This window comes from Motacilla alba, chromosome 17 (genome assembly GCF_015832195.1).
Source record: "Motacilla alba alba isolate MOTALB_02 chromosome 17, Motacilla_alba_V1.0_pri, whole genome shotgun sequence".
Taxonomy (NCBI): Eukaryota; Metazoa; Chordata; class Aves; order Passeriformes; family Motacillidae; genus Motacilla; species Motacilla alba.
Window position 1 is genome coordinate 8,653,052 of NC_052032.1, and position 27,235 is coordinate 8,680,286.

The 27,235-nt window shown below is 45.3% G+C and overlaps 1 protein-coding gene across 4 annotated transcripts; it reads left to right on the forward strand.

The window, feature by feature from the left end:
* The first annotated feature begins 43 nt into the window (after nucleotides 1-43).
* Nucleotides 44-27,068, forward strand: SEC16A (SEC16 homolog A, endoplasmic reticulum export factor). 4 transcript variants are annotated; one of them, XM_038156141.1, is made up of 32 exons: nucleotides 44-178; nucleotides 4,056-6,584; nucleotides 7,329-7,841; nucleotides 8,819-8,961; nucleotides 11,292-11,377; nucleotides 12,072-12,201; nucleotides 12,666-12,864; nucleotides 13,896-14,073; nucleotides 14,482-14,624; nucleotides 15,053-15,114; nucleotides 15,325-15,463; nucleotides 15,722-15,964; nucleotides 16,196-16,293; nucleotides 16,756-16,837; nucleotides 16,993-17,110; nucleotides 17,366-17,477; nucleotides 17,708-17,813; nucleotides 18,265-18,405; nucleotides 18,501-18,614; nucleotides 19,472-19,673; nucleotides 19,851-20,090; nucleotides 20,772-20,860; nucleotides 21,248-21,406; nucleotides 21,658-21,735; nucleotides 21,948-22,004; nucleotides 22,176-22,287; nucleotides 22,591-22,728; nucleotides 22,806-22,906; nucleotides 23,279-23,353; nucleotides 23,966-24,025; nucleotides 24,928-25,002; nucleotides 25,410-27,068. In XM_038156141.1, exons 2-32 carry the CDS (start codon nucleotides 4,128-4,130, stop codon nucleotides 25,476-25,478), a joined length of 6,519 nt encoding a protein of 2,172 aa, XP_038012069.1. In that variant the 5' UTR covers nucleotides 44-178; nucleotides 4,056-4,127; the 3' UTR covers nucleotides 25,479-27,068. The 4 variants fall into 4 exon arrangements, with proteins under 4 accessions (XP_038012069.1, XP_038012065.1, XP_038012066.1 ...); XM_038156137.1 differs by having other exon boundaries at nucleotides 4,056-7,841; XM_038156138.1 differs by having other exon boundaries at nucleotides 4,059-7,841.
* The last annotated feature ends 167 nt before the right edge of the window (nucleotides 27,069-27,235 follow it).

The following is a 27,235-nucleotide window of genomic DNA, read 5'->3' on the forward strand; positions in this document are numbered from 1 at the left end:
ACGCCGCCGGCTGCGCGCGCCGCCGTGACGTCATCGCGCGCCGCGCCGTGACACGTCGGCGGCGGCGGCGGAACCCCGAGCCGGATGTGCCAAGATGGCGGCGGCCGGCGCTGGGGCCGTGAGGGGCGGCGGCGCCCGCGCCCGCTGCTGAGGGGCCTCGGCCGGCGGGGGCTGCCAGGTACCGCGGGGTGCGCCCGCAGGGAGGGCCGCGGGACCGCGGGTGGGCTGCGTGAGCAGCGCCGGGCTTGAGGTGCGGGCCCCGGTGTCCCCGGTGCCCACCCGCCGTGCCTCAGCGAGGGCCTCGGGGCCGTGGCAGCGCGGGAGCGGCGGGTCCCGCAGCCCCGGCTCGGCCCCGGCCCGGCTGGGGCGGGCTGTGCTGCCGCAAGGAGGGGCGAAGGCGCTGCCGCAGTCGCGGGCCGCGCTGCCCGGGGCTTTTCCCGCAGGGTTCGGGGGTTTCGAGTGGGGCGGCGGGACAGGGCCGCTGTGCGGGGCGCCGGGGCTGCGGCAGGGAGAAGGTTCCGCCTGCTGTTGGCTGTCGCGTATCCCCTGGGACAGCCGCGGTGGCGGGTCAGGGTTGTTTTTGCGGGCTGTCAGGTGCCCCAGGTCGGTGCAACTGGTGCTGACTCAGGAGTGCCGGGGAGCCTCGGCACCTGCTGGGCCGGAGAGCTGGGTTCCCTTCAGAATAAACGGGAATGCTTTGTGCTGCCTCGGTGCTTTTGGTTCCCAAAAAGCTGTTCTGATGGAGTACGGGCTGGTTGGGGTTGGAAGGGACCTTAAGCATCATCAAATTCCACCCTCTGCCATGGCAGGGACAGCTTCCACTGGCCCAGGCTGCTCCAAGCCCTGTCCAGCCTGGCCTGGGACACTGCCAGGGATCCAGGGACAGCCGCAGCTGCTCTGGGCATCCCCACCCTCACAGGGAAGGATTTATTCCTGATATCTCATTAAACCTGCCCTGTGCCCTGTTTAAAAATTGTCCTGTTGCTACATTTTAACGGGATAACATTTGTAGCTCTGGATTTCTGAGGAAAAGCCCGGTAGGAATCTGTCAGGAGAGTGAATGATGCAGAATGTGTTCAGTCTGTCACCCGCACGTGTGCAGATGTGCAGCTGTCTGCACGAGATAAAACTGAAAAAGTACTTGGTGGTTTTAAAGCTGCAAATCTCATTTTTCCCAGCTGTTCCTGTATTTGAGATTGCAGAAGGTTGTTTTTTGGTTTGTTTGGGGTTTTTTTGGTCACTAGGAATCTGTGTGTGTGAACGTGTTATTTATTGTTTGATTCATGTGTGAGGATGAGAGTTAATATCAGTCCTCTGTAACCTGCTTTATGGACACAGTTATTCTGTTTCAGAGTGATTTATTTAGATTAAATTAATTTAAGAGGTTTAAATTAGTTGCCCCCAAAGGAATTTTTTTCTTTATAGATGAAGCTATAGAGCTCATCAGATGAACTGAATTTTATGGCCTTGTCTAGAGGGTTTTAATGGTTTTTTCCTCTTTGGCAATGGTGTTTTGGTACACCTGGAACACCTTCTGCAACTGTTACTCCTGGTTACTCATGTTGAGCAGGCTGCTCTGCTTTATCAATTAATAAACCAGCTGAAAGATGAGAATTTCCAAACGATACAAAGCAGGGGTGGGTTGCTCTTAGCTTTTATAGTTATTTCTAAATTCCTTAAAATCAGCATTTCTGTTAATCCTGGGTCAGGCACGAGGGAGGGTCAGTAGCACTGAGTTATCTTCTGTTTAAATTACTTGGCATGGGCACATTCATTTTATTTGGACTCAGTTCCTCAAATCTGGCTTGCTTTTACTACTGTGTGCAGTCTGTTAATATTAACTTTGCTTCTGAGGAAGCTGATCCCTCAGGTTGAACCTCTGTCATGCACCATCAAAGATCCTGTTCGAGGAATGGCAGGTTCTGCCTTAAAGTAGGACTTTACACTTGTTTTTATTAGCTAATTACTCGTGCTGGCTGTCACAAAAATATGGTAAAGTGTTGGGATTTTTTTTAAAATAAGGCTCTGCAAGGAGTAAAGTCCACATTAGACATTTGGGAGTGGGTATTTGAGTTGGCTTTTGTGCTCAGCTGTATTTCAGAAACAACTTTTCTCTGACAAACAGAGATATTTAGTAGATACCAATGTTTTGGTCAGTAAAGTTTGTGCTTTCCAGGACATAAATGCCTTGGCAGATGGTTTAATTAGCTTTTCCCTCTCCAGCCCAAAGTATGCTGCATGAACCCATGTGTTTATTTGGAGGGCAGAGAGGAGTTTTTGAGATCTGGTTAACACAACAAAGAACGTGATGGGAAAGACACGGGGATGCCCAGAACAGCCAGAGGTTCCTTAAGCATGTGGAAACTGGGGTGGGTGTTCAGGCAGGATTTCCTGGGAACGTGGTTGGCAGCAAGGCTGGTCAGCATGGCCAGCTGGAAACCCTTCACCTCAGCATTGGAACGGGAGAAAAGATGGCAGAGTCCTGAAAGCTCTTCGTAAGCATTCCGTGGTGGAATCCAGCCGCTGTGAAGGAAAGAACGGTGAAGGCACATGCAAGTAATGCATGGAACTGATGGAGCTTTGGTGTTGTCCTTCCCAGCTTAATAAAACATGGATTTATGGAGTCTGGGTATGGGGGAGAAATGGAGAGTCTCTGTTCACTCTGAAAGAGGGACTGGATTATACACGGGGCTGTTGGAGGCATTTTTCTTTAGGAGAAGTTGTGCTGATGTCCAGTAAAGGCTGTGTGCTGTGGCTGTGTGCTTTTTATTGGAATTTTTTAGGTATAAATCTTTATTAAATACATGTAGAATTTTTGATAACAAGAAACCAGAAGTGCTTTGCATTTGAACTTCTCTGTAACTGTTACAGTTTGGTCCTGATTACAAACATCTGACTTTTCTGGCTTCCCGTTTTATTCCTCTTACTGACAAGATGCTGAACCTTAGAAGAACCCCAGATAAGAATTTCCCAGCTTTTTTCTTTTATAAGCAGAAGTGCATCTGCTTTGGAGCAATTGCTGTGGGTACTTCACTCTGCATATTGTAAACAATATTTGTTGTGTACTGTGAGGAAACAAGACTATCATGTGCTGCTAAGGCTTCACTGAGCTGCACTGGCTAAGCATTGATGAATTCCTCTGGTTTGTCAGCCTCCATCCTCCCCAGATTGTTAAGAGGTGACAAAATTGAAAAAGACACCCTGATGAATTTACTGAACTTCCTGTGTACCAGATTCCTGCCTGGTATTGTTTGGAGCTGGGGTTGGATTACTTCCAAGCGTGTCCTTTCCACCCTGAAGTGCAGCTTGATCCTGTGCCAGAGTCCCACTGGTGTCGAAGTGAGAATGGCCATTGATAGGTGGGGGTAGCTGATTGTTTTTCTATCCTTAAATGCACTTTTGCTAAGCAGCATTGATCTAGAAGAGAGAATATTTGTGATGAAGATGCTCTTGCCTTTCTCTAAATAAATAACAATACTGTGCCACGCCATGTTTTCCTGGTTAAACCAAACGTTTGAGGGTGAGAACATCTGATGAATTCCTTCTAGAGATGCTTCTCATCTTACCTGTGAAAAGGCCCAGTCTCATGGAGTGCCAGTGCAGCAGGGCTGAAGATCATCTCTAACAGAATTAGAGTTAGATAGTGACTTCTCAACTCTTCGTAATTGAATTGAGCAGGCCGTGGTGCTGCAGGCTCTGTTCCAGCCTGGTTGCTGTCCTGTCTGTGATGCATATTTCTGGGAAATGTAACAGTGGGATACCACTGGAGGGTTTAACACTGGCGTGGGTCTGAACTGTGTTTCATTAATCCTACTTGGATCTATTTAATAGAATTGTTAAATAATGTGCATTGATACCACGCAGCGTTACACTTCATTAGTGCTGGACTGGGTTTAGAGGTACAATGGAGTCTGTCAGTTCCTCATGCATTCTGAAGAAAAGGGAGATACTTTCCTCATCAAATTCTTCAAGTGATTTTGTTTCTGAAATAGAACTTGCTTAAGTGCTGCACGTATTGTGAGAAAGGAAACTGACTTACACCTGTCTTGTCTCAGCAGGCCAGAAGAAGAAATCTCTGAACTGCCTCGGCGTGGTTTGTCACCGTGTGACCCTGCCGGGAGGCCACCATGCAGCAGCCACCGCAGCCTGTCCCTCCGGGGGCGGCTCCTCCTCCTCCCGCCGGCGTGGCTCGCAACCTGTACTGGAGGAACAGCCCTCTGGGCAAGCGGGCAAACGCCGCCGCTGCGCCGGTGCAGCCCGTGACAGACCCGTTTGCCTTCGGCAGGCAAACCCCGCAGGGCTCCCCCCTGGACAATCCATCCAAGGGCAGCGCCCCGGCCTTCCCGCAGCCAGCCCTCGCGCATCCGCCGCCCGCCCGCGCCGGGGACGGCCCGCACGGACCCCACGGCTCCCTGCCAGCTCCCGGCTCTCAGGCGGGGATCGGCTTTCCCAGCGTTGCAGCTCCTTCTCCGTCCCCGGGGTACGTTATAAATAGCGCTGCAGATCCCGGCGCCGATCCTGGACTGCGCGGGCCCGCAGCGCCGTTGCATTATAACCCAGGAGCAGCAGTGGAGAATGCGTTCAGTGTGCATCCCGGAATGGTGTCTGCAGCGAGCAAACCTGGGGCTAGACACGACGTTGGCAGAGATCCAAATGATGCGGCTCCAGCACCCAACACGGCAGCACTCTTCCCACCGCCTCCCCAGCAGCCTGGGCCCCAGTGGAGGCCTGTCCCAGGGAATCTGCAGTCTCCAGTTCGGAATTTTGTGCCCTATCCTGAGCCGTCTCCTCAGACTGACGTTCGTAACGTTTCTCAGCCTTCCGTCGGCACTTCTCACCCTCCTCCACACACAAATGTCCCACAGGGTCCCGGGCACCAAGGTATGCCACAAAACATCGTGCAAGCGCCTTTATCCGCTGCTTCTGAGAAGAATGGCAGGAACGGCCCTGCAAACAGCAGTCATCACATGAACAGCATGCAGCCTGGAAATGTGTTTAGGCAGAACACAGACATGACTAACCCTTGGTCAAACCAACCTTACCAGGAACAGTTTTACCCACAGCCGCCTTTGCAAGACTCCGGTTTTGTCCTTCCCACAGCTCAGGAAAACAACCCCAAAAACCAGTCTCCGGCTACGTCTGAAATGTCAAATAGATCTATTCCCACAGATCGAGATACAGGAACTCTCTCCATGTTTTTCAAAGGGGATGAGGCAGAAAATGAAGAAATACTTTCATCTGAAAAAAAATACGTAATGGAGAAAACAGAGTTTGATGCCTGCCAGCAAAATTCGGCCTCCCTGTATCACCAGCCTGTGCATCCTCAGCAGGTGGCAACCAATATTCTCTCTCAGGCACAGCTGGGTTCAGCTGGTGAGATGGTACAGAAAGGAATGGATGTCCAGTACTTCCCTAAACTTGTCAGCCATCAGGAGGCACAGGCTGCTAAGCACTCTCTGTTTGCTGGTGAGGACAAGGCACAGGTAGGTGACCCAGCTGCTGGGTCCCAGTACGAAAATGTGGAGAACCTGGAGTGCATTCAGAATCAGGAAGTGCTGCCAAGTGAACCACAGAACATCAACACTTCCCCTGCTGCTGGTCCCGATCCGTACAGGTACGGATCCTTCCCGGGTCAGATGCTTCCCAAGAACGCTGCTGTGAGCCATGCTGAAGGAGGACCAAACTTGGAGGCACCTGATTCCTTCCCTCCCCCTGTCCGACCAGACAGCGTCTCTTCCAACTACAGCAACATCAGCCACAGGAGCACTTCCAGCTCTGCACGGCCCCCAGAGCAGGTCGGTACCTTTATCCAGCAGGAGATCGGGAAGCCTGATGAGGAATCCTCTGCCAGCTTCTTCAAACAGATTGACTCCTCTCCTCTGGGAGGTGATTCAGGTGAGCTAAACCTCAGCAAGAACTACCATGGCAATCTATCCCAGCCTCCCACTCCAAGTCCTCCTAAGCCTACAGGAGTGTTTCAGACAAGTGCAAATAGTTCTTTTGAACCTGTGAGGTCCCACGGAGTTGGTATAAAACCTGCAGAGATTGACCAAGCAAAGATGGTGGTTGAATTAAGAGAGAACCACTCAAACCAAAAGAATATCAAGAAGAACACGGCAGTGCCTGCTGCATCCCCTGGCAATCTTGAACAGCCACCAGATAATCTGGAAACAATTTACATGCCTCAGGTGCACCCAGGGCCTCTTGCAGGCGCTGGGGAGGCTGGAAACACGCTGCACTCTGGACCTGTTGTGGAAAATATACAATCAGTCTCTGAGAGACGCTCCTCAACCAGAGCTCAGGGAGCAGTTAAGAAGTGTGATAGCCCAGCAACAACTTTATGGGCTCACAATGAGTTACCAAATTTTGGGGGAAATGTTCTCCTAGCTCCTGCTGCTCCTGCGGTGTACGTACCTGCCAAACAGACTGTGGAGGTCATTCAGCCACCAGAAGAAGGCCTGTCTCATCAGCAGCCATGTAAACCAGGGACTATTGCTGTGCAGCACTCCCAGGATGGAAATATAGCTTTTGAAAATCTTGAGAATCCTCCCAAAATGGGAGAGGAGGAAGCACTTCAGTCTCAGGCAAGTTCTGGTTATGCAAGTTTATTGTCTTCTCCACCTACAGAGTCTTTGCAAAATCAGCCTATCCTGATTGCTCAGCCTAATCAAAGCTATAACTTGGCTCAGCCAATTAATTTTTCTATTTCTCTATCTAATCAGCTAAGCAACAATGAAAACAATCAGCCAATGAAGGACTCTGGAGTAGGGGACAAGCCTGCCGTGGGTCCCCAAAGTTCACAAGCTGGTGGGGAAAACATGCCGTTACCTGTGATGCAAGTTGGATCTCTCTTAGTTAATGCACTTCCAAATACTAATCTGTTAAAACATAATTTATTGCAAAGTCCTGTTAATTCTTCTGATGCTGCTTCTAATCAGCCTGCAAACTTGCTTATGAAAACACCTCTTAATTTGACTCCAGAAGGGCAAAAGAATGTTAATGTGGAAGGCCTTGTTCCTGAATTTGCTAGCAAGCCAGGATCTAACTCGTCTGTTTCTCCTGGGACAAATCTTCCCAGTGGAAGTGCAAGTGGCCTAGTCCCCCCTGTTAATTCCATAGCACAGGCTAATAATCCTGCAAATCAATCAAGTAGCAAAGAAGCTGCTGGAGTGCTGGACTTCACAGTGCCACGGACGTTGGAGAAAAGCAGCACAAGTAATTCTGTCCAGGTGCACAATCAGTCACCCTCTGGTGCTCCAGCCCAACAGGCAGCTGGTGCTGGTCAGGTGCGTCCCGAGGTGCCTGACAAGCAACATTTCTATCAACAGGTGACAAAGGATGTGCAGCACCAGGCTGCAGCAGACCGAGCTGCACAGGGAGCGCTGCCACCCCAGCCACAAATGCAAGCGGCTCAAATGCAGCCACCAACATCTGGGCAGTCCTCAGTTCCTCCAGACTCCCAGATTTCCACAGGGGCCAAAGCCGTGCAGCAGGGGGACAGCCAGGCGCTGGGTAACCGTCCCCAGCCTGGGGGGCCCCAAGAGGCAGGCTCAGGCCAGCCAAGGTACGAGCAGACGAGTCCCGGGAAGCAGCCGGTGCCAGAACAGCCTCCAGGTGCTCCAGCTGCCGCAGCCCCTCCTGCCACCACTGCTCAGGCAGTGCCACCCAACGGGCAGCAAGACCTGCAGCGTCCACCCCCTCCTCAGACCCCTCAGGAAGCCTTTGGTCCACCCCAGAACCCTTACTACTACTACAGACATCCTTACGATGCTTACCAGCCCCCATATCCACCACCTTATCCTCCTGCAGACCCCAGGACAGCAGCTCACCTTTATTACATGGTAAGTTTCTGGTTTTCCCTTTCTTCCCCCTTAGTATGTATTATTCATTTTCATTTTGGAGTTAGGAATTTAAGCAGTCGTGTCACGATCAACATTCAGCAGAGCATCCACGTGAAGTGTTGAAGTGCAGGGGAAATGCAGACAGCAGCAACAAAAGTGACACTGCAAAGATCATGGAAACTTAAGTGGTTGCTGATACCAATTCCAGCTGGCACAGATGTCAGCTCACAGCAGTTTGTTTGCTTCTTTGGAAAAAGTTGGCAGTCCAGGCGCTCAAACTTGGTTCCTATCTGCTGCCTGAATTATTGATGGTTTAGTGGAGAGGTTGAAATGCCTTTAGCCCAGAGATAATGAGTTTTTTCCCTTAAGTTTAGGATATTAATAACTTGACTATAAGTTCTGCCACAAAAAGTAATAAAAGCTAAGCTGTAGTTTATTAACCTGCCTCTCTTCAGGTGTCACTGCTGTGGTGTGAATGGTGATGTTTTTTGCTTTGAACTGTTAGTTTTGGAGGTGTGAAGCTACTGTCACGTCTGGGGTCACTGTTTATTACCGTGGGTCTTCAGGGCAGTCAGGACTTGGTGAAGGGAAGGAGAGATCTTGCCTCCATTTCAGAAGGCTGGTTTATTATATTATGATAGATATTACATTAAAAAACCACACTATAACTGTACTACAAAGAACAGAGAGAAAGATTCATCAGAAGGCAAGACAGGAATAGAAAGGAATGAATAACAAAGTTCTGTGACTCCCAGAGAGCCCGAGAGCTGCTGCCTCCTGGATTGGCCACCAAGCAGAAACATCCCACATGGACCAACCGAGGAAGCACCTGCTGCATCCCACAGCAGCAGATCACAAACTGTTTACACTTGAAGCTGAGGCCCTTCAGCTTCTCAGGAGAAGAAAATCCTAGCAAAGGGATTTTCATAAAATATCACAACCACATGAAGCCTCTTCCCTTGCCTGTGCTTTTGCAGGAGGACAGCTATGGGCAGTACGACCCCCGGTACCGGCACTACGACAGCAGCACTGCCTACATGGAGCCCGGCAGCTACCGCTACCCCGAGCCCGAGCGGCCCAGCTCCAGGGCCAGCCACTGCTCTGACAGACCTTCCTCCAGGTGTGTGATTCCTCAGCTGAGGCAGCATTTGGGTACCCCAAAGCAGGGAGCGTGGTGGTGCCCGTTGAAGTTTTGCAGCATAAACCACAGGGAGGAATTCAGAGCCTCTGTGTGTGCTGCCCTAGGGAGGGATGGTATCAAATGCTGTGGCTGGGAAGGATACAGTTCCCCAGCCTTTTCTCTTGCTTGTTGTTCCTTTCATTCAGTTCTCTGGGGGTGGTTGGTGTTTCTGCCAGGCAGGAAGGCACTGTGATAGCCTCAGTGCTGATGTTTGCTGTGAAAGAGCAGTGCAGGCCATGGCATTATTGATCGATACTCGTTTATTTTCTGCCTGGCACTTAAGCAGGAGCCCCTGTTAATGAATGGCAGTTTTGCACACGGGGTGGGATTTGCCTTGCAGCACCATGGATACACAGTGGTTCAGGTGCTCAGAAGAGAGTGGTGAGTCAGGTGACAGCATCCTGGTGCTGTGTCAGGTCCATTTGTGTGACAATTCCCTCAGCTGCGGCTCAGCTTTCCTCACAAAGCTCCCAGAATGTGGTCTGGGTGGCAGAAGTGCTGTGTGGGCATGTCCCACCCACTCATTTCACTGCAGCTTCTGACTAGGGAAACTTGAAAGCTTTGATCTGTCTGATGAATACAAAATAAAGACATTTCAGAGAGGGGAACGATGTGTTCAGATGCTACTTGAAAATGTTAAATAAAAGCAGGATTAAATCTCTACTCAAGCAAGAAGCAGCAAATTACCTTGAAGAGATTGCTGCTTTCTGATGATAATTGTATAAGTTCTTCATATGAACTTCAAATTAATGACAAAATGTTATTGTTATCTGCTAAGAGGTTTGCAGTTTCTAACAGAGAAATTCCTGTTACCTGTCTGGAAATGATTAAACCCTTTGTAGTGTTTGTCTCTTGTTGGTAGTTCACTCATGGAGCAGTGATCAAATTACACATCTCACATTTTGTTTACCATCTCCAGAAGATTATAGATGTATTTTGGTCTTGAGAAGAACTAAACAATGGCTGTAGCTCCACGTGATAACTTTTACCATTTTCTTAAGTGAATTTCAGTGTGCTGTGAGCTCTTGAAATGAGATGATAACCTCTAGTAGCACTTCCTGGTGTGCACTCTCCTGAGGTGCTATTTTTAGAAGGGGTTGAAGCTTCTGTACGTGGCAGTGGGCAGATCAAAGCCTGTTAGAAGTGTTTGTGTCAGGGCTGCTGTGCGAGTGCCAGTGCACTCAGACAGGGCCTGAGGTGTGGAGCTGCAGGGCAGCAGAGCTGTGTGTGTGTGAAACTGCCCTGAATGTGCTGTGATGGTGAAGCAGCTTTGTAAACTCTGCTCGGAGAGAGGAATAAGATCTCTCTGGAGGAGACTGGGGAGACTGGTTGGGTGGCTACACCTGACCTGATAAGATCAGACCTCCTCTGCAGAGTGAGTGCTGTGTTAGCAGACTTCCCACACTCCTGGACTCGCTGGGCCACTTTGGAGTTTGCACTCTGAGTTGTAGGACCAGTTGTAGGGAAAGGTGGAAGTTTCCATCACTCCAAACTGCCATTAAATGCCTTCCCCTGCTGTGTGTGTGCACAGGTGTGTTTGTGAGATCCATGCACCTGTGTAGGTGCAAACATACATGGATATATACATATTTACATACACATTTATGTGTGTGCACATACATGTACACACTGCATTTTTCATCCAACATTCATCCTCTGGCTTTTTTCAGAAATTCTAGGATGATCTGAAAATGTATAATAAAGGCTCATGGTATTTCAAATAATGGCCACATCTTTCTTTTTTTCATCAAAGCAATCATCTTTTTGTGTGCACTGACTCTTACTTTGCTGTGTTGGTTTTAGCCAGGCTTTTGTGCTTGTTTGGACAATCAGCTCTGTAAATGAGTATTTTCTTCATCAGGGCTGTATAATAAAACTCTGTTAAATTTGGGGGAGCTATTATTTCTTAATGAATTGTTAAATTATTGACTTCTCTGTCGAGACAGTTCAAAGGATGCTAATTATAGCAGTAGTTTTTGTGATTAATTGTCTGTAAGTAATTAAACTTATCACCAAAGCAGTTTATAAAGCCACTAAATTATTGCATGCTAAGGGCTGTCAGCTTTCAATGGCACACAACAATTTAGTGGTATATTGGGTTGTAAAGTCTTTATTTTATGATTCTTTGGTTTCATGGAAATGCATTATTTAAACTTTGCAACTCTGTCTAATCAATTGTGGCATAGAGTTTTTCCTACCTCCTGCTGAATTTAGGAGAAATTAAGGAGGAATAATAACTTTTTTTTTTATACTTGTGTGCTTTCTTTCAGGCAAGGCTATACAGAAGATTATTATGGAAAAGGTGGATGGAGTGATTATTATTCAGGCTATTACCCCAACTCCTACGACTATGGAGGTAAGGTGTCCAAAAGAACTCTGATTTTTTTCCATAAGATTTTCCTCACTTGACTCTTCAGTTTGCCTTTCCTTGGTGCAAACCCTCCATTGTAAGGGTACAGAACAGTTTTGTTCCACGTGTTGCAAGGCTCCCTGTCACTGGGGTGTGTCCTTGGTGTGTGACCTGAAGGCAAACCTGTAAAGTGGATTTTAGGTGGGTGTAAGCAGCAGTTGACTCACGACTGGATTTTGGTTTTGTCCATCATTATCTAAGCGCTCTCTGAGACATGCTGGCGTTGGGAGTCTGGAGGTAATTGCTTGTGTAGTGCCTGGGAGGGTTTTAAGCAACATCTGTCCACATCCTGAGATGTTTTGCTTGGCATTCTGCAGACTGATCACAGGGATTCTGTGAATGTCATAACAAATAGTAGGATTGAGTTTTAAAGATGTTAGAAAAGATCTGGTGGCAAACACTGACCCCTCAGGAGTAACTAACTCTAACAGCCATGTTTCTCTGAAAGGTGTGAAATTGATTTTTTAAGCTTTTTTTAAAGTTAAAAGGAGTGGACATATTTATGTAGCTTTAAGTACATTGCTTTGGGTTTGCTGTGTGCTTCAGGACCAAACCAGCTTGTAATTAGAGAGAAAGAAGCAGAAAAAGATTATAGGCAAAACCTACCAATATGTGAACCATTTCTTTTTGTTTCCCAAAGATCCAAGTCGCTGGGAACGATACCCATATGACCCCAGGTACAGAGACCCCAGAAGTTACGACCAGAGGTACTGGTATGATGCTGAACACAACCCTTACCAGAAGAGAGAAGCATATCCATATGGCAGCAGGTTTGTCCAGTCAATCCACGTTCTCCAGTGCTCTTTGCAGAGCTGGGGCAGCAGATTCTCTGGAGCAGGCAGTTAGAATGCAGTGTTACACATATTTCACAGTGTAGTTGCTAGTGTGTGTGTGTGTGTGTGTGTGTGTGTGTTGCTAGTTCTTTCCGTAGCTTTAACGTAGGTCATTGAGGGGAGCCAGATGAGCTGTCACATCACTCTGAGAGAGGGACTGAAGGTAGCAGCACTTGTTTTAGACCAGTTGAACACTGTGGGTTTTCAGAACACACTCTGAGTATAACATTGGTCTCGATCTTGAATAATCTGGACGAACTCCGTGAAGGAAGGTCAGTTTGTTTACTGCAACAACAACCTCGGTGTAGGCAGCGATTTCAGAGCCTTCTGGAGCAAGGTCCAGTTTTCCTCCCTCAGTCCCGTGGGTGTCTGAGCTCATTCCAGCTCCGTGTGTCCCTCAGGAACGAGCGATACGAGGATAACTGGAGGTACGACCCCCGTTTCACCGGCAGCTTTGACGATGACACGGAGCCCCCCAGGGATCCCTACGGGGACGAGTTTGAGCGGCGCAGCGTGCACAGCGAGCACTCGGGCCACAGCCTGCGCAGCTCCCGCAGCGTGCACAGCCACCACAGCAGCTTCAGCTCTCGCTCCCAGCAGGTCAGCTCCAGCTGCACACACCAGCCTGCCTCCTGTTCTCCTGGGGGTGGCTGAAGCATTAGAAAATAAGAAAATATTTCAGGGGTTAGGCCGGGGAATGCGTGTTTTGAAAACTTTCGTAAGCTGAGGCTGTTTTGTGATACGGTTTTGAACTTAGTGTTTGTCACAGTTGTCAGGAGAACTTTAAGCAAAATCAGCACTCAGCTGTGCAAGTTGCCACACACACAAAAATGGAAAATTTCTTCTACTGAATCCATTTGCTGTTTGTGAGAACGTTGCCATCCCTGTGCTTGCCTGTGGTGGACAGCATGGCTAGCTTTGTGTCGTGTCATTTTTCTCATCACAAGCTTGGCTGTGTTGCTGAACTTGGGATGTATTAAAGAACTAACTCTATATTTGTATGACATTATTTGGACTTTAAAAGCAAAAACCAAAGCTAAATGATTACTCATCCACCTACACCACAAATACAGATACGTGAAAAGCTCGGAGAATATTTGGCTAATTTTTGAGGTACAGGTTTTGCTCATGTAATGGGTCATTTCACCTGTACTTGGTTCATCGTGTTTCTTGGAAGTTTAGGTACTTTTCCAGTCCTAATTCCAATTCATTTAGTAATGTTTGAAGCAGCATTGGAAATCATTTAGGCATTAATCTTTAGGCACTTGCTGTCATTTGGCATTTGTTGGGGTTTTTCAGTTGGGATTTTCTGTCTGTTATGGCAGAGGTGAACATTCATTCTGACCCACAGTGGCTGGTAACAGAACTGGTGCTATAATCTTGACTTTTCACACAGAAATTCTGTGTGTGAAAGCACATAGAAATTCTGTTGTGAGAGAACTGATCATGCTTGGATGTGAACAGATCAAATCATGGTAAAATCACTGGGGGAGTAGACACAAAGATTAATTACCACAGAAGGGTCACACGGGGGTCTTTGGTGCAGTGAGCCTGTTGCTCAGGAGTGGAAGCAGGCAGGAAGGAATGCTCTGTGTAAGTCCCAGCTAACCTGGCTTGTCTGCCCTGCCCAGAGCCAGCTGTACAGGAGCAATCAGGATCTAACGGGCGGTGCCTACGAGCCCGCTGCGCCGGCGGTGCCGCTGCACGCCGATTATCCCTACGGAGGGTATGACCCCGGCTTTGATGGACAGCAGCCTTTCCCAGACTATGGCTACCCTGCTGAAACAGGCTGGTCAGCTGTGGAGCAAGGTATGGAACACGGGGAGGGAGGGAAAGCCTTGCTATAGAACGAAACGCTTTCTCTGGAAAAGCTTGGCCAAAGCGTTGATGTCTGTTTAGCTCTTTGAAGATGTGGTAAAGGTACAGAGGTGACAGGAATGTGTCTGATGCTAACAGTCAAAGCCCCTGCATTGCAAAAAAATAACTGGATTTTAAAGTTCTGGAGTTTAGTTTTGTTCTAGTCACTGCAAATCTTCAGGTTTGGGACTTTGGGATTATGAAGGAGCTGATTGTTTCTTACAAAGTTCAGCCAAATTCAATAACGGGGTGTTCTCCACTAACACTGCAGGATTATTGAATTGGGGAAATACATCAGCAAGTTTGCTTAGCTGCAGGGCAGGTTACCTGTTCTTATTTTGTCTTTTCTCCCCATTTCAGCACCTTTAAGGCCCTCAACACCCGAGAAATTTTCAGTGCCTCATATCTGTGCCAGGTTTGGGCCTGGGGGCTTCTTAATAAAAGCACTGCCAAACCTGCCTTCTGAGGGTCAGCCAGCTCTGGTTGAAATCCACAGCATGGAGGTAAAGTTTGAAAGGAAAAATGGGAACTAATGGAATAAAGGTCTTCCTTTTGGAAGGGAAAGGGGGAATTTTAATCTATAACTTCCTGATGTCTCTTTTTTTTTGTCAGTGCATGTATCTTTATCTGTTTGGGCTGTAATCATAAGTAAAACAGTAAATTTAAAAGTTCCTTTCCTCTGAGAGATGACTTAGTCATGATGAGATCATCCAGCTCCTTATAATTTTGTTCAGGAAGATGTACAGAGTAATTGCATGTAAAGTGGATTTCATAATTTATCATCCTTGTGCAGGTTGTGACAAAATCATCCTTAAATTTTGCTTAAGAGGCTTGGTTACATGATGGGTCATGTTCAGCTCTGGGGGTTTTATTGGTGAAAAGCAAAATTTGGAGTTACAAGAATTTCTTATGGATTATATTTGTATTTTAGACTATGTTACAACATTCTCCAGAGCAAGAAGAGATGAGAGCCTTTCCTGGTCCTCTTGCTAAGTATGTTCCCACAGTTTTCAGAAATAATTTTCCTACTTTCAGAAATTATTTCTTCATTGCAAATTACAGGATTTAAACTGACTTAAAATATTTGTGGCTTTTCACCTGCTTAAATAATACATGAGCTTTAAATTTATTCTTCAGAGTAATCACAAATAATGACCTGAATGTTTACATTTGTCTCATTAAAAACTTTTTTTTTTTTTTCAGGGATGAGACCCATAAAGTGGATGTTATTAATTTTGCACAAAGTAAAGCTGCACAGTGCTTTAAGAATGAAAATTTAATTGACAAAGAATCTGCGAGTCTTCTTTGGGACTTTATTGTACTGTTGTGCAGGCAGAATGGGGTATGTCTCACTGCTGGAGTTTTTCTCTATCCTAAAGTGTTTTGTACACAAATAGTTTTTGTGCCAGGATCAGGAATTTGTGTTCCAGTCACTGATCTTTGAATATGGCACAGACTGAAGGAATGTTTAAACTGGGCACTCACCCTCAGCTGCTCGGAGGTGCTGATGTTCACATATTGCTGTTGAAGTGCCAAATAAAATGCAGGCAGTGCTGAAATAACAGCTTTTTCAATTTTTGTTTCCTCTGCACACACACAGACCGTCGTGGGAACAGACCTGGCTGAACTTCTGCTCCGAGATCACAAAACGGTGTGGCTTCCTGGGAAGTCCCCTAATGAAGCAAATTTGATTGATTTCACTAATGAGGCTTTGGAACAAGTGGAAGAGGAATCTGGTGAAGCCCAGCTCTCGTTCCTCACTGATAATCTCGTAACCACAGTTGACAGTTTTGAGAAGGAGACTGAGAGATTCAGGGAGTTGCTGCTTTATGGCCGTAAGAAAGTGAGTGCCTGTGCTGCTACTTATTTTTGTAGTGCATCCACTATTTCATGGCACTGTACTGCTCTGATACAGAAATTCATACCCTACAGCTCATAATCTAAAACAAAAGTACAGTGTGTTAGCTTTTATCTAAACATATTTTGGTTTGATCACAAATTACTCCTGTAAAACTGGTTTTTGTGAGTAATATGTGAAGTTATTCCCAGGAAAATCATCTCTGTTTTTTATTAGGATGCTTTGGAGTCTGCCATGAAGCATGGTTTGTGGGGTCATGCTCTGCTCCTTGCCAGCAAAATGGACAGCAGGACACATGCAAGAGTGATGACCAGGTACTGGGTTGCCTTTTGATTAGTGACATTTGGCTGCCTGTTCTGCTAATGAGGTGGTGAATGTCAAAATCATGGGTTATCCGTAGTAGTTAATGGTTTAATTTTACCTGTGTATTTATTTGTTAATGATTACCTTTTATTCTGGGGTCTTCTGGCTATAAATTTACACCTGAGAAGTTGTTCTCTGCCACCTGACTCATGTAAGGAATATTTCAACAATGTCATCTGTGGCCTTGCTTGGAAAAAACGGCAAAAACTCACCTGTCAATTTTGTTAATATTTTACTGGTAATATTTTACTTCTGAACATCATCCACTGGGTAATTTCCTCTTCAGTGTAGTGTTTTCACACAGCACTTCCTTCTCTTGAGCTAGGTTAGATTAATTGCCACTGAGAGCTGAAGTACATTTTAACTGCTTACCCCACGTCTGTGTTTTGTTTTTCTCTGCCATGTCTCTGTAGATTTGCCAACAGCCTCCCAATTAATGACCCTCTGCAGACTGTTTACCAGCTCATGTCTGGAAGGATGCCAGCTGCATCCACGGTAAGATTCACTGGGAGCTGCAGGGAGGAGTGGAGTTCCCAACAGAAACCTTTCCCACAATGTCAGAGAAGTTGTTTTGGTCCTTTTTAGGTTGAAACACTTAACCATGCAGAGCTCAAATCACTGATTTAACCTAGTAATTCTTGTCATTTTAGTGCTGTGGAGATGAGAAGTGGGGAGACTGGAGGCCTCATCTAGCAATGGTGTTATCCAACTTGACCAATAACGTGGACTTGGAATCCAGGACCATTGCAACCATGGGAGACACTCTGGGTAACTCTGGGGTGGTGACTGAATGTCACCACTGAAGGTGGTGACCTGGGGTGATGAACAGGGTGGTGACTGAAGGAAAAGCTCTGATTGCTCAGCCTGTTTTTTTTTTTTTTGAAAACAGGCAATTTCTTTATAAAATATAAAGTGGAGCAGTTTTATGTGGGCTTGTCTCTATTGTGAAGGCATTTGAATGCAATACAGGACACTGAGTGTGCCACTGGAATATCCTGAGCTCTGTCCTTTGTTTCTCTACAGCTTCTAAAGGCCTGCTGGATGCTGCTCATTTTTGTTACCTTATGGCCCAAGTTGGGTTTGGAGTTTACACAAGGAAGACAACAAAGCTTGTCCTAATTGGATCAAATCACAGGTTTGACTTTCTTTTTTTTAAAACCCAACTTTCCTGATGCAGCAATGAAAATTTGAAAGACTGAATTGCACTGTTCCCCTTATCCTCACTAGCTGGTTTTGAGATAACTATTTGGTGTCCTGTCTTGTAGAAGTGTTTGATATTTTGTGTCTAACAGAGCTGTGTGTCTGACAGTGATAGATCTGTCTTTATCAGCTCAAATAATATTTTTCTTCTCCTGTTTGAAACAGCTTGCCATTTTTAAAGTTTGCCACCAATGAAGCCATTCAAAGAACAGAAGCTTATGAGTATGCACAGTCCCTGGGAAGTCAGCCTGGCTGCTTGCCCAATTTCCAGGTGAGGAGCTGTTCCTGTTTTGGTTTGGTTTCTGTTTTGGCAGATGTCATGCTTTAATCTCTCATGTGCTGTAGTCAGTGGGGCAAATATTTTCTCTGTTATAACATGAAATGTTCATGGATAGTAATGCCATATAGCTGTTTTCCTGTTGTCTTTTTGTTCTCACTTTTTTCATCTCTGCATCCTGAACTTCTGAATTTTAGTTTTATTAATTGTAATTCTGTATTCCAAAAGAAAAATCCAGCAGAATTTGCTGGCATTGGCTGTAGATAAATAGACAACTTCCACTGGATGCATTAGGTGGAAGAGGAGAATTGAATGCTTTTTCCTTTAATTTTAGATGTGATCATGAGATATCTGAGCTTTCAGCTGAAATGTCACTCTGCTTTTTATTTGTTACCACCCAGGGTGTTGTGATCACTTGTTTTATTTGTCCTGCTTGCCTGCCCAGGTTTTTAAGTTCATCTATGCCTGTCGGCTGGCTGAGATGGGCCTCGCTGCCCAGGCTTTCCACTACTGTGAAGTGATTTCCAGAACTGTCCTCAAAGATCCACATTACTATTCCCCTGTGCTGATTGCCCAGCTAATCCAGGTAACATGAGGAAGAATGAAGTGCTTGTGGCTGGATATCGTAGGTGGGAAGCTGTGGCTGATGAACTCACACTTTGCAATGGTTCCTTTCCTCAGATGTCATCCCAGCTGCGCCTGTTCGACCCTCAGATAAAAGAAAAACCAGAACAGGAATCTTTTATTGAACCCTCCTGGTTAGTGACACTTCGACATGTGGATGGACAGATCAAGGTATGGTGTGTGCTTTTCAGCATGAATTATTCCCTGTAAAGGATTAGTGTCCATCCAGTTTTTAAAATGCTTTTGTTTACACTGCTAATCACAGAAACACGGGGAGTGACCTTATATATTCACGTCCTAAATGGCAAATGTTATGGTGGAAACCAAGTGAATTTACCACACTTCAGTGTCCTGAGATTCAATACAGAATAATTAAAATTATGAGAGACAGGCTTTTCTTAATACCATAATGCAAAGAGAACTGCAAGACTCATTAGGCTGCAGTCATCAGGGGATCTGCTTGCCATAGAAATATCTCAAATCCAGTTTTTAAAATGGTTTTGTTTACACTGCTAATCACAGAAACACGGGGAGTGACCTTATATATTCACGTCCTAAATGGCAAATGTTATGGTGGAAACCAAGTGAATTTACCACACTTCAGTGTCCTGAGATTCAATACAGAATAATTAAAATTATGAGAGACAGGCTTTTCTTAATACCATGATGCAGAGAGAACTGCAAGACTCATTAGGTTGCAGTCATCAGGGGATCTGCTTGCCATAAAAATATCTCGTGTGTGGATTGGTGTTGCTGGATTATAACAGTGGAAATAATTATTGTCTATTTAAAGAGATGTGTTAGAAATTGGAGCCCTGAGCTAATTAACTGTGTTTCAATTTAAAAACAAATAAACCCTTTAAATTATTGGTTGATCTTGGCTTATAAATGGCTGACAACTCATTTTTCTTTGACTGAACGCTAAAAAACCATTTTCACACCTAAGATTTCCTTTGCTCTGTGTTCCTTTGATTATGAACTGAATGTCTGGTGCAGATGAGTTAGTAATACCTGTTTTTTTCCTGCAGGAGGGTGCAATAGCCTATAACACAGACAGATCCACTCCCCCTCCCTATGAATGCAGCACTCCCAGCTCTGAGCTGGACCGTGCCAGTCAGTGTGATGGGGGAGGTGCCCGTGACGTGGGGCCAGGTGCTGAAAATGCCTTGCTGGCATCCCTGTTACCCAATATGGCTCAACAGATGCAGAGCGTGCAGCTGATGCCTTCAGGTTGGTGTTTCATATCCTTTATGACCGAGAGAAAACAAAGGGTTTGGGTTTCTGATACAAGAAACCACTTGAGAGGCTGGATGGAGTGGGGAGATTTCACTTCTGCATTGTGTCATTCCTAGGGTAAAAGGTTCACACTGGAATGAATTTGAACTCTGTTTTTTATTCATGCTGCAGTACCTCAGGCTGTCCTTGATGGCTCAGCTGCCATGATTCCTCCTGGTGACCAGGGAAGTGTCCCCTTCTACCCAGTGGCTCCTCAGTCTCTTGGCCCAGGACCTGGCTTTGCATCTCAAGGATTTTCAAATCCCTATGGAACTGAACCAGCCCCACTCTATTTAGGAACAACACTACCCCCAGGAGGGCCACCACAAGAAATGGAATCACAGCCAGAAGAGCAGACAAACCTGGAAACAGGTCTGGGATCTTAATAAACAGCTTTCCTTCCTTAGAAAGGGAATGAAGTGTTTCTGGGAATAATTCAGAATAATTCAGTATTTAAAAAATAGTCGTGTTTTGGGTAATTAAATTTAAAAACACCATGTAATGGTATAGAAACATCTGTAGAAAGTTGTAATGTTCATCCTGCTTTTTTGGCTTTAAAAGAGAGGTCAGATTCAGCAGATGATGATTTAGACCTTGACAGGTAATCTCTGAGTGCAGTGAGACTGGCAGTTCTGTTTCCAAGGGATTTCCAAGGCATATCAGGGATTTCTGCCTCTGGACATGAGTTTCTAGGACCCTGATAAGTTTTAACTCTGTGACAGCAGAGCCTGACACATGTGGAGAGAAGGAAATTTAAGTTTGGCAGAGTTTGAGATGTGAGGAACCTTTAACTGCTCCATCCTGATGGTTACATCCCTCAGCCTGCTGTGGCCTGTGTTTAGATCACAAACCCAGACAGAAGAGGAAAAAAACCACAGCAATTGCAGCTCTTATTCTTTAAAAGACCAGGTTCTCCCTAGCACAAGACTCTGGTGCTAACTGGTGAAAACTTTTGCCTTAAAACTATTGTGGGGCTTGGGGGCTTTGGTGTTTTTTATGGGTTTTTTTGTTGGTGTGTGTCCCTGCTAACATAATCTAATTTTTTTTTTTAAGGAATGCAGAGAGTTGCCCCGGAGCCTCCTTCACAAAACTCCTTCCCTGAGCAGAGAGAGGATGATTTCTATGGCAGGATGGCTAACATGGTACTGTCATTTCACACATTTCTTCAGCTGCATTGCAGCACAATGCAAGCGCAAGAGGATTTGGGGGCTCTCTATTGCTCTTCAGCAAGACTTGAAGCTTGGTTTTTGGAAGTCCCCAAAGAACCAGATTAAATGTCTTTGTGTGGAAAATCTTGATAAAAAATTAATGCTGTGTCAGATATTTATCTGCTTGTTTATTATGCATTTATGTCCTGGCTTTATATCTAACCAGGCAGCAGGACCAAGATCCATCTTAAGGTTTATTTTGTATGAACTTTTAGATCTGTTTTATGGATTTTTCAAAGAAGGATTGTTTTTAGCAAGGTGGAATGTGATCCATCACTGCAGCAGTGACAGCTTTTGCTTTCCTGTGTGTTTGTCACCCAGGGCTATGGGCGAAGGTCCCGAACAACCTCAGAGTCCTCTGCTCATTCTGTGGGACGAGAGAGATCCAACTCTGCAGCCAAGCAACCCTCTCCTCCTCCCTCTGCTCCTGCAGGGAAAGACACTAAAAAAGAAACAAAAAAGGAGGCAGCACCCAGAAAGGTAAACTTTCTTAGAAAGGTACCTACAGCTGGGGGAGATTTGTTGGTAAATGTGGTATCTCCTGGTTCACTGCACTTAAGAAGTCCTGACTAAACTATTTCTACTTATTAGTTGCAACTCTGGGCTCAGAGTTGATGTCCCTGTCAGAAAATGTGTTGTTGCATGAAAGTTTCTTTTAACTTGCCTATAAAATGAGGCAAGAATTAACTGAGAGGGAGAGGAATAACTGAGAAGATTTGATTTGTTTTTAGAGTGGTGGAACCTGGTTTCGCTGGCTGATGGGAAAAGGAAAGAATGAGGCTCACCTGCCAGATGACAAGAATAAATCAGTAAGACCCCAAGAATCACAAAAACCTTTATACACTTGAATTTGTTCCTAATGTTCTCCTGGATGACAGATGAACATTGTTTTGATGATTGTAAAACTTTGAAGATTATTCTTATTCTAAGACTAGCTTTAAAAAATAAAAGTTAGGGTTATTTTAAACTTTTTTAGCAGCTTGCTTTGAGCTCTTTGTTTTTGACTGTGATTTTCTTTTAGATTGTTTGGGATGAGCAGAAACAACGTTGGGTTAATCTGGATGAACCTGAAGAAGAGGTAAAAATCCAAGTCCTCATGATTTCTCCAAGTGGAAAGCAAAAATCTGTACTTGGCACACCATTTTCTTTAGCCTGTTATTGTCTCTTAAGAGCTGCTTTTCACTGAATTTGGATTAAAATGTGTGACATCAGACCATGATGTGATTGGAATTTTTTTGTCTCCTTGCAGAGTAAACCTCCTCCACCCCCTCCAACAGGATTTCCTAAAGCTGCTCAGGCTGCTCCCCCGGGGCCTGGAGGCCCACCTGGTGCCTCTGTCAACGTGTTCTCCAGGAGAGCAGGTAACAGCCAGCGCTGATATTTGAAGACTTTCTCCTGCATAAAACATGAAGGCAGAAGTTCTGGCTTTCCCTGGGTTGTTTGGGAGCAGTTGGCAGCTCAGTGAAGCTGTGGCTGTTGCTGGCTCTGCTCGTGCCCAGCTCCTGCCCTGCTGTCACAGTACCATGACTTGGGTACTGCTGTTTGTATCCCTGGAGTGTTATTTCCTGATCCTGAAAGATGCTTTAACCAGCAGCTGTTCAAATTAGACACAGGCATGATAAACACAAGGGTTCTCTCTGTTTTTCTGCATGTTTCTGGTTTAGCTGGAAGCAGAGCCCGTTATGTGGATGTCCTGAATCCAGGAGGAACCAAGGCGAGTGGTGCTGTTCCTGCACCATCAGACCTGTTTGCCCCCCTGGCACCCATGCCCATTCCTGCCAACGTGTTTGTTCCAAACTCAGGTGTGTGCATAGGATTGGGGGGGGGGGTTTGTGGCTGTTTATGGGGTGTGCTTGGCTAAATCCTATTTCCTCTGTAGTTCCAGGGGAATCCCAGCCCGTGGAAGGGAGTGGAGCAGCAGAGCACACAGCAGCTGCAAACCAAACCAACACAGACCCTGCTGCAGCTGTGGAACCAGAGGTGGGTTCCAAGGAATGTCTTGTAGGCAGAGCCCGAAGTTCTGATTTCAACCCCCTCAGGATTGTGAGCAGCAGTGGGACAGCCACAGTCCATAAAGCGTGTTTGTGGGGGTTGTGGTTTAACATTTTACCTAAAGAACAGGAGAGGAGAAATACAAGTGGAAAGGGGAGTGGGAGGTTGCATTTCCTAATTTCACAGGGCTGCAGCTTCCATGGGTGCAGGAAAGGGACTGAGAATTGGGGAGAGTCTTACACTGCAGGTTACAAATGCCTGCTGTGCTGTAACATTGTTCTGCCCAGTGGGATCTCTAAGGGAAATGTGAAATAGCCTTGTAGTAATGATGATAAACAGAAGTGCCTTGTTTTTCTTCAGTACATAAACCCTGCAGCCCTTCCTCCTGGATCTGGACTTCCTGTTCCTAACCCTGATGGCTCCCAGTCAGGCGAGGTAAGGCTTGATGCAAAGTATTTAACAATGACTTTTTACAGTTAATTATAGTGGTCTTACAATGGGCCATCTAAAACAGCCAGTAACTAATTCAGTTGCTGATAAGCAGGCAAGATGTGATATGACTGCCTCCAGAATTATACAGAAAAGACCTCTAAGGCCATATGAGAAGCTCAGCCTCCATGTCCTACATTCTGTGATCTCCTTTTCCTATAGAAGTACAATTAAAAGCCTTTTTCAGAGTAAAATATCAGTAGCAGTTGAAGGGTCTCTTCTTGCCTCCATGCATGCATTTAATTTCACTAATATTAAGTGCAGGACACAAGGAGAGCAAGTTGCTGTGTGGCCAGGCAGAGTAACATGACCTTTGTTCCTACTAAATGTTTTCTATACCTACATAATTCTGTGCTTTAAGAAGTCCTTTTGATTTAAACTAACTTCTGCCTTTACGTTTGTTTTCGTTTTTTGTTTCTTTAACTTGAAGTTGGTTTAACCTTTGGCAGTGAGACTTTGACAATGAAATAAAACAACTGAAAGCTTGGGGCAGTGACATGCATGACGACTTTTTTTATTTGTGTTTTTTTGTATTTGTGTGTTCTTGCTGTTTTGTAGCTTTCGCGCTCTAGTTCAATGAGTTCATTATCACGTGAAGTAAGCCAGCATTTTAATCAGGTACATGTGGCTGGCCATTCTCATTTATGTTAACTTACTTACTTTCCCCCCTCCCCTCTTTATTTTGCATTTGCTCAAATACTAATGCTACTTTTAGTCATTTCCCCCTCATTTCACAGAATTACCATTAAAAGTAGATCATGATGTAGTGTTCCTTTTTACACTCAAACAGGGTCTTCAGTTTTGTGTATTTATGGGAGTGCATGTAATCCAGGCATGCTTTTTATTTATGTTCCTAAGAGATTCACATAATTTCATCATCTTATTTCTGGGATACTAAAGAAATCAGTTGATTTTAAACAAAAAAAAAAAAAAAACCAAACTAAACAAACATCCTCCAACAAAACCAAACTCCTAAAAAGTCTCAATACAAGCAAAACTTGGTCATTCTGCTGCTGCCAGTCTCAAATTGGTAATAAACCATTTGCAAAAGTCCCTGTAGGAATTAAAGGAATGCTTCATCTCTGCTGGAAGTTCCAGAGCTGTGGGGTCACCACAGAGGGGTGACACAAACCTTTCTGATATTTTGTAATAAAGCAAAACCTGACATAGAATGTTTATTTTGGGGCAAGTCCTGAGGTGTGTACTAACAAAGGCAGAAGGTACTAATTGAGTGGAGTTGCACTGGTGTCTTGTGTTGGTTTTGCATGCTTTGGACCTGCAGAGCTCCTTGCAGTTGATGCATGTGCCACTGTTTGGCCAACTCCTACATTAAGCCAGCCCTGTTCTAGATCTGGATGCAAACTGTACCAGCACTCTGGAGTTGTTCCAATCGGCTGTGCTCTCCATGTTGTTGGCATTATTCCTGTGAATATTTGCTCTGTATAACTTAGCAGACCACATTTGAGAGGCACTGGAGTTCCTCTCAGCCCTTGTCTCATTTCAGTGTTTTCTCTTCCCAGCCTGCTGCTGTTCCACCCTCGGGGGCACCTTCAGCAGGGGCGGTACCGTTCTACAACCCCTCTCAATTTGCACAAGTGAGTGAAGGCCTCATCTTTCCTTTTCCTTATCCAACATTTCCCAGAGAAGCTGTGGCTTCCCCTGAATCCCTGGAAGGGTCCAAGGCCAGGCTGGGCAGGGTTTGGAGCAGTCTGGGAGAGCAGAAATTGTCCCTGCCCATGGCAGGGGGTAGAATGTGGTGGGCTTTAAAGTCCCTTCTGACCCAAACTAGTCTGATTCCATGCTTTGAACAAAACATGATTTTGTGCTTTATCAGCTTGATCTGGGTTGTTGCACACAGAGTGTTAAATGTGCACAAAGATCACTCTGGCACCTGTTCAATTTAACAAGTTCCCATTCAAAGCTTTATTCCAGATTTCTTCCATTTTTGTCTCCAGCACGATACTTTTACAGAACATTTTGTTTATCCCTGTTCTTCTTTCAGTCTCCTGCAGCCACTGGAAGTTCAAGACTGGGAAGAATTGGACAGAGGAAGTATCCAACATTGAAGTAGAATACAATGGCTTTGTGTTTGGAGTCCTTACTCACGTTCTGAGTATGCACAGAACTCTTCAGCCTTATGGCACGTGCTATCAGCTGCAGTTGACAGGACAGAAATCTGATGATGGGTGATCTTTTTCATGCTTGCACCTCATCTACGCAAACCATTACCAAACATGAAATATATGTAACTTTTCCTTTTCAAAACCTGGCTAGAAATAGCTTTGCTGTGAGAAAAGAATAGGCACAAGAGAGGAAATAGTTGCTGTCTGTTACAAAACCTGTTTGTAAATTGCATAGGCAATTTATTCCTTACGTTTATTTTAAACCTTACTAGCGTGACCTTCTGAGACGTAGTTTCAGGGATTCCTTAATTTCTGAAGGATGCTCCCCTCCCAGCAGGGGTAAAAAAAAAAACAAAACAAACATGTCCACATTGTAAGATAACACTGTGGCCTTAAGAGGACCATGCACAATCAGCCAGAGTGTGGAACCAGTGATGTTCCCCTGGGAGAGGCTCCCCCAGGAGCTGCCTCGTGCTGGTTTGCCTTTGGGCAGGCGGGAGGGGGCCACAGCTCATCCAAATAAATCGACTTCTATTGAATGAAAACTGTGACTGTAATCTAATCCTGATTTGATTTGGATCTTTCCTAGTCTGTATGTAGTTTGTGGTTTAGACTACCTGTAAAGCCAAGTGTATAGTGGGAAGGAGCTCTGTATCATAGCCAGCGCTGTTCTCTTGACGAGTGAGTGTTCGTTTAAGTGCAATACGGTTACTTTGCTTTCTCTCAAACTGCTGGCACTCTGCAGCTGGGGGGTAACAGCTTGAAAGTTGTTCATTTTTTCCTTTTGGGAGTGCCAGATTCAGTGTAATAATCCGTTCTTGAATCTCCCTTACTAAAATAACCAAGGTCTTAAATAGCTAACAGCTAAATTTCATACTAAAAGTAGATGGATTAGACCTCTACAGATGGACTTCAAAATCTTTAGGTTTAATATAGGAAATCTTGAAAACCATGGTATGCAGCATTTATATTCACTGAAGAATCTGAATTATCTGCAAAGAGAGAAATAAACTTTAAATATTTATTAAATCATTAGGCCATATTTTATTTAGAACTTGCCACCAAATTATTTGATTTTACTTGAATTTCTGCCCAGGAGTAGAAGTAATATGAATGTGAAATTGCCAGTATTTGTCCCCAGTTGTATTTTGTTTGTTTTTTTCCTTTTCCTGAATAACACCACTTTTCTAAGATTGTGATAGCCTTATCTATGTCCCAAAAAGTTTGTATGCAGCCCAAGTTAAACTATTTGGGGGGGATTAGAAACCTTTGTGTGCTGGTCCATTCTCAATTCCCAACATGGACAGCAGCAGTCAGTGTGGTTTACTTTTCTATAATTGAAACCTAATCAGACACTTGGCTTTCCTCTAGTCCAGCCAGGCTGCTGATTATTCTCTCCTTTCAGTAGAGACTGCCAAACAACTTCATTCAAGGAGGCTCCCCCTGAGCTGGGAGTAGCTGTCTTTCCTAGGTGTAAGATTTGACACTGTAAATTCTTAAATAAAATATTTTGCGCTCTGGAGCACTTTCACATTTTACTTTCTTCTTGTGGTTATTGCTTTAATGGGATGGGTGAAGGGACCTTTCCTGTTAGTCTGGGAATGATCTGTGTGAGGAAAGTGAAGTGTTTGGGGTTTGGAACGGCTTCAGCAGAGCAGGTTTAGATGCAGTATTGGGAAGAAGTCCTTTCCCAGGAGGGTGAAGA

Excerpts from the sequence above, each read along its gene's own strand:
- SEC16A (XM_038156137.1), top strand. The coding sequence starts at position 4,128 with ATGCAGCAGCCACCGCAGCCTGTCCCTCCGGGGGCGGCTCCTCCTCCT. Across the intron at positions 15,965-16,195 it reads TGCTTTATGGCCGTAAGAAA|GATGCTTTGGAGTCTGCCAT; the intron begins GTGAGTGCCTGT and ends GTTTTTTATTAG. Across the intron at positions 16,838-16,992 it reads GGATGCCAGCTGCATCCACG|TGCTGTGGAGATGAGAAGTG; the intron begins GTAAGATTCACT and ends TTGTCATTTTAG.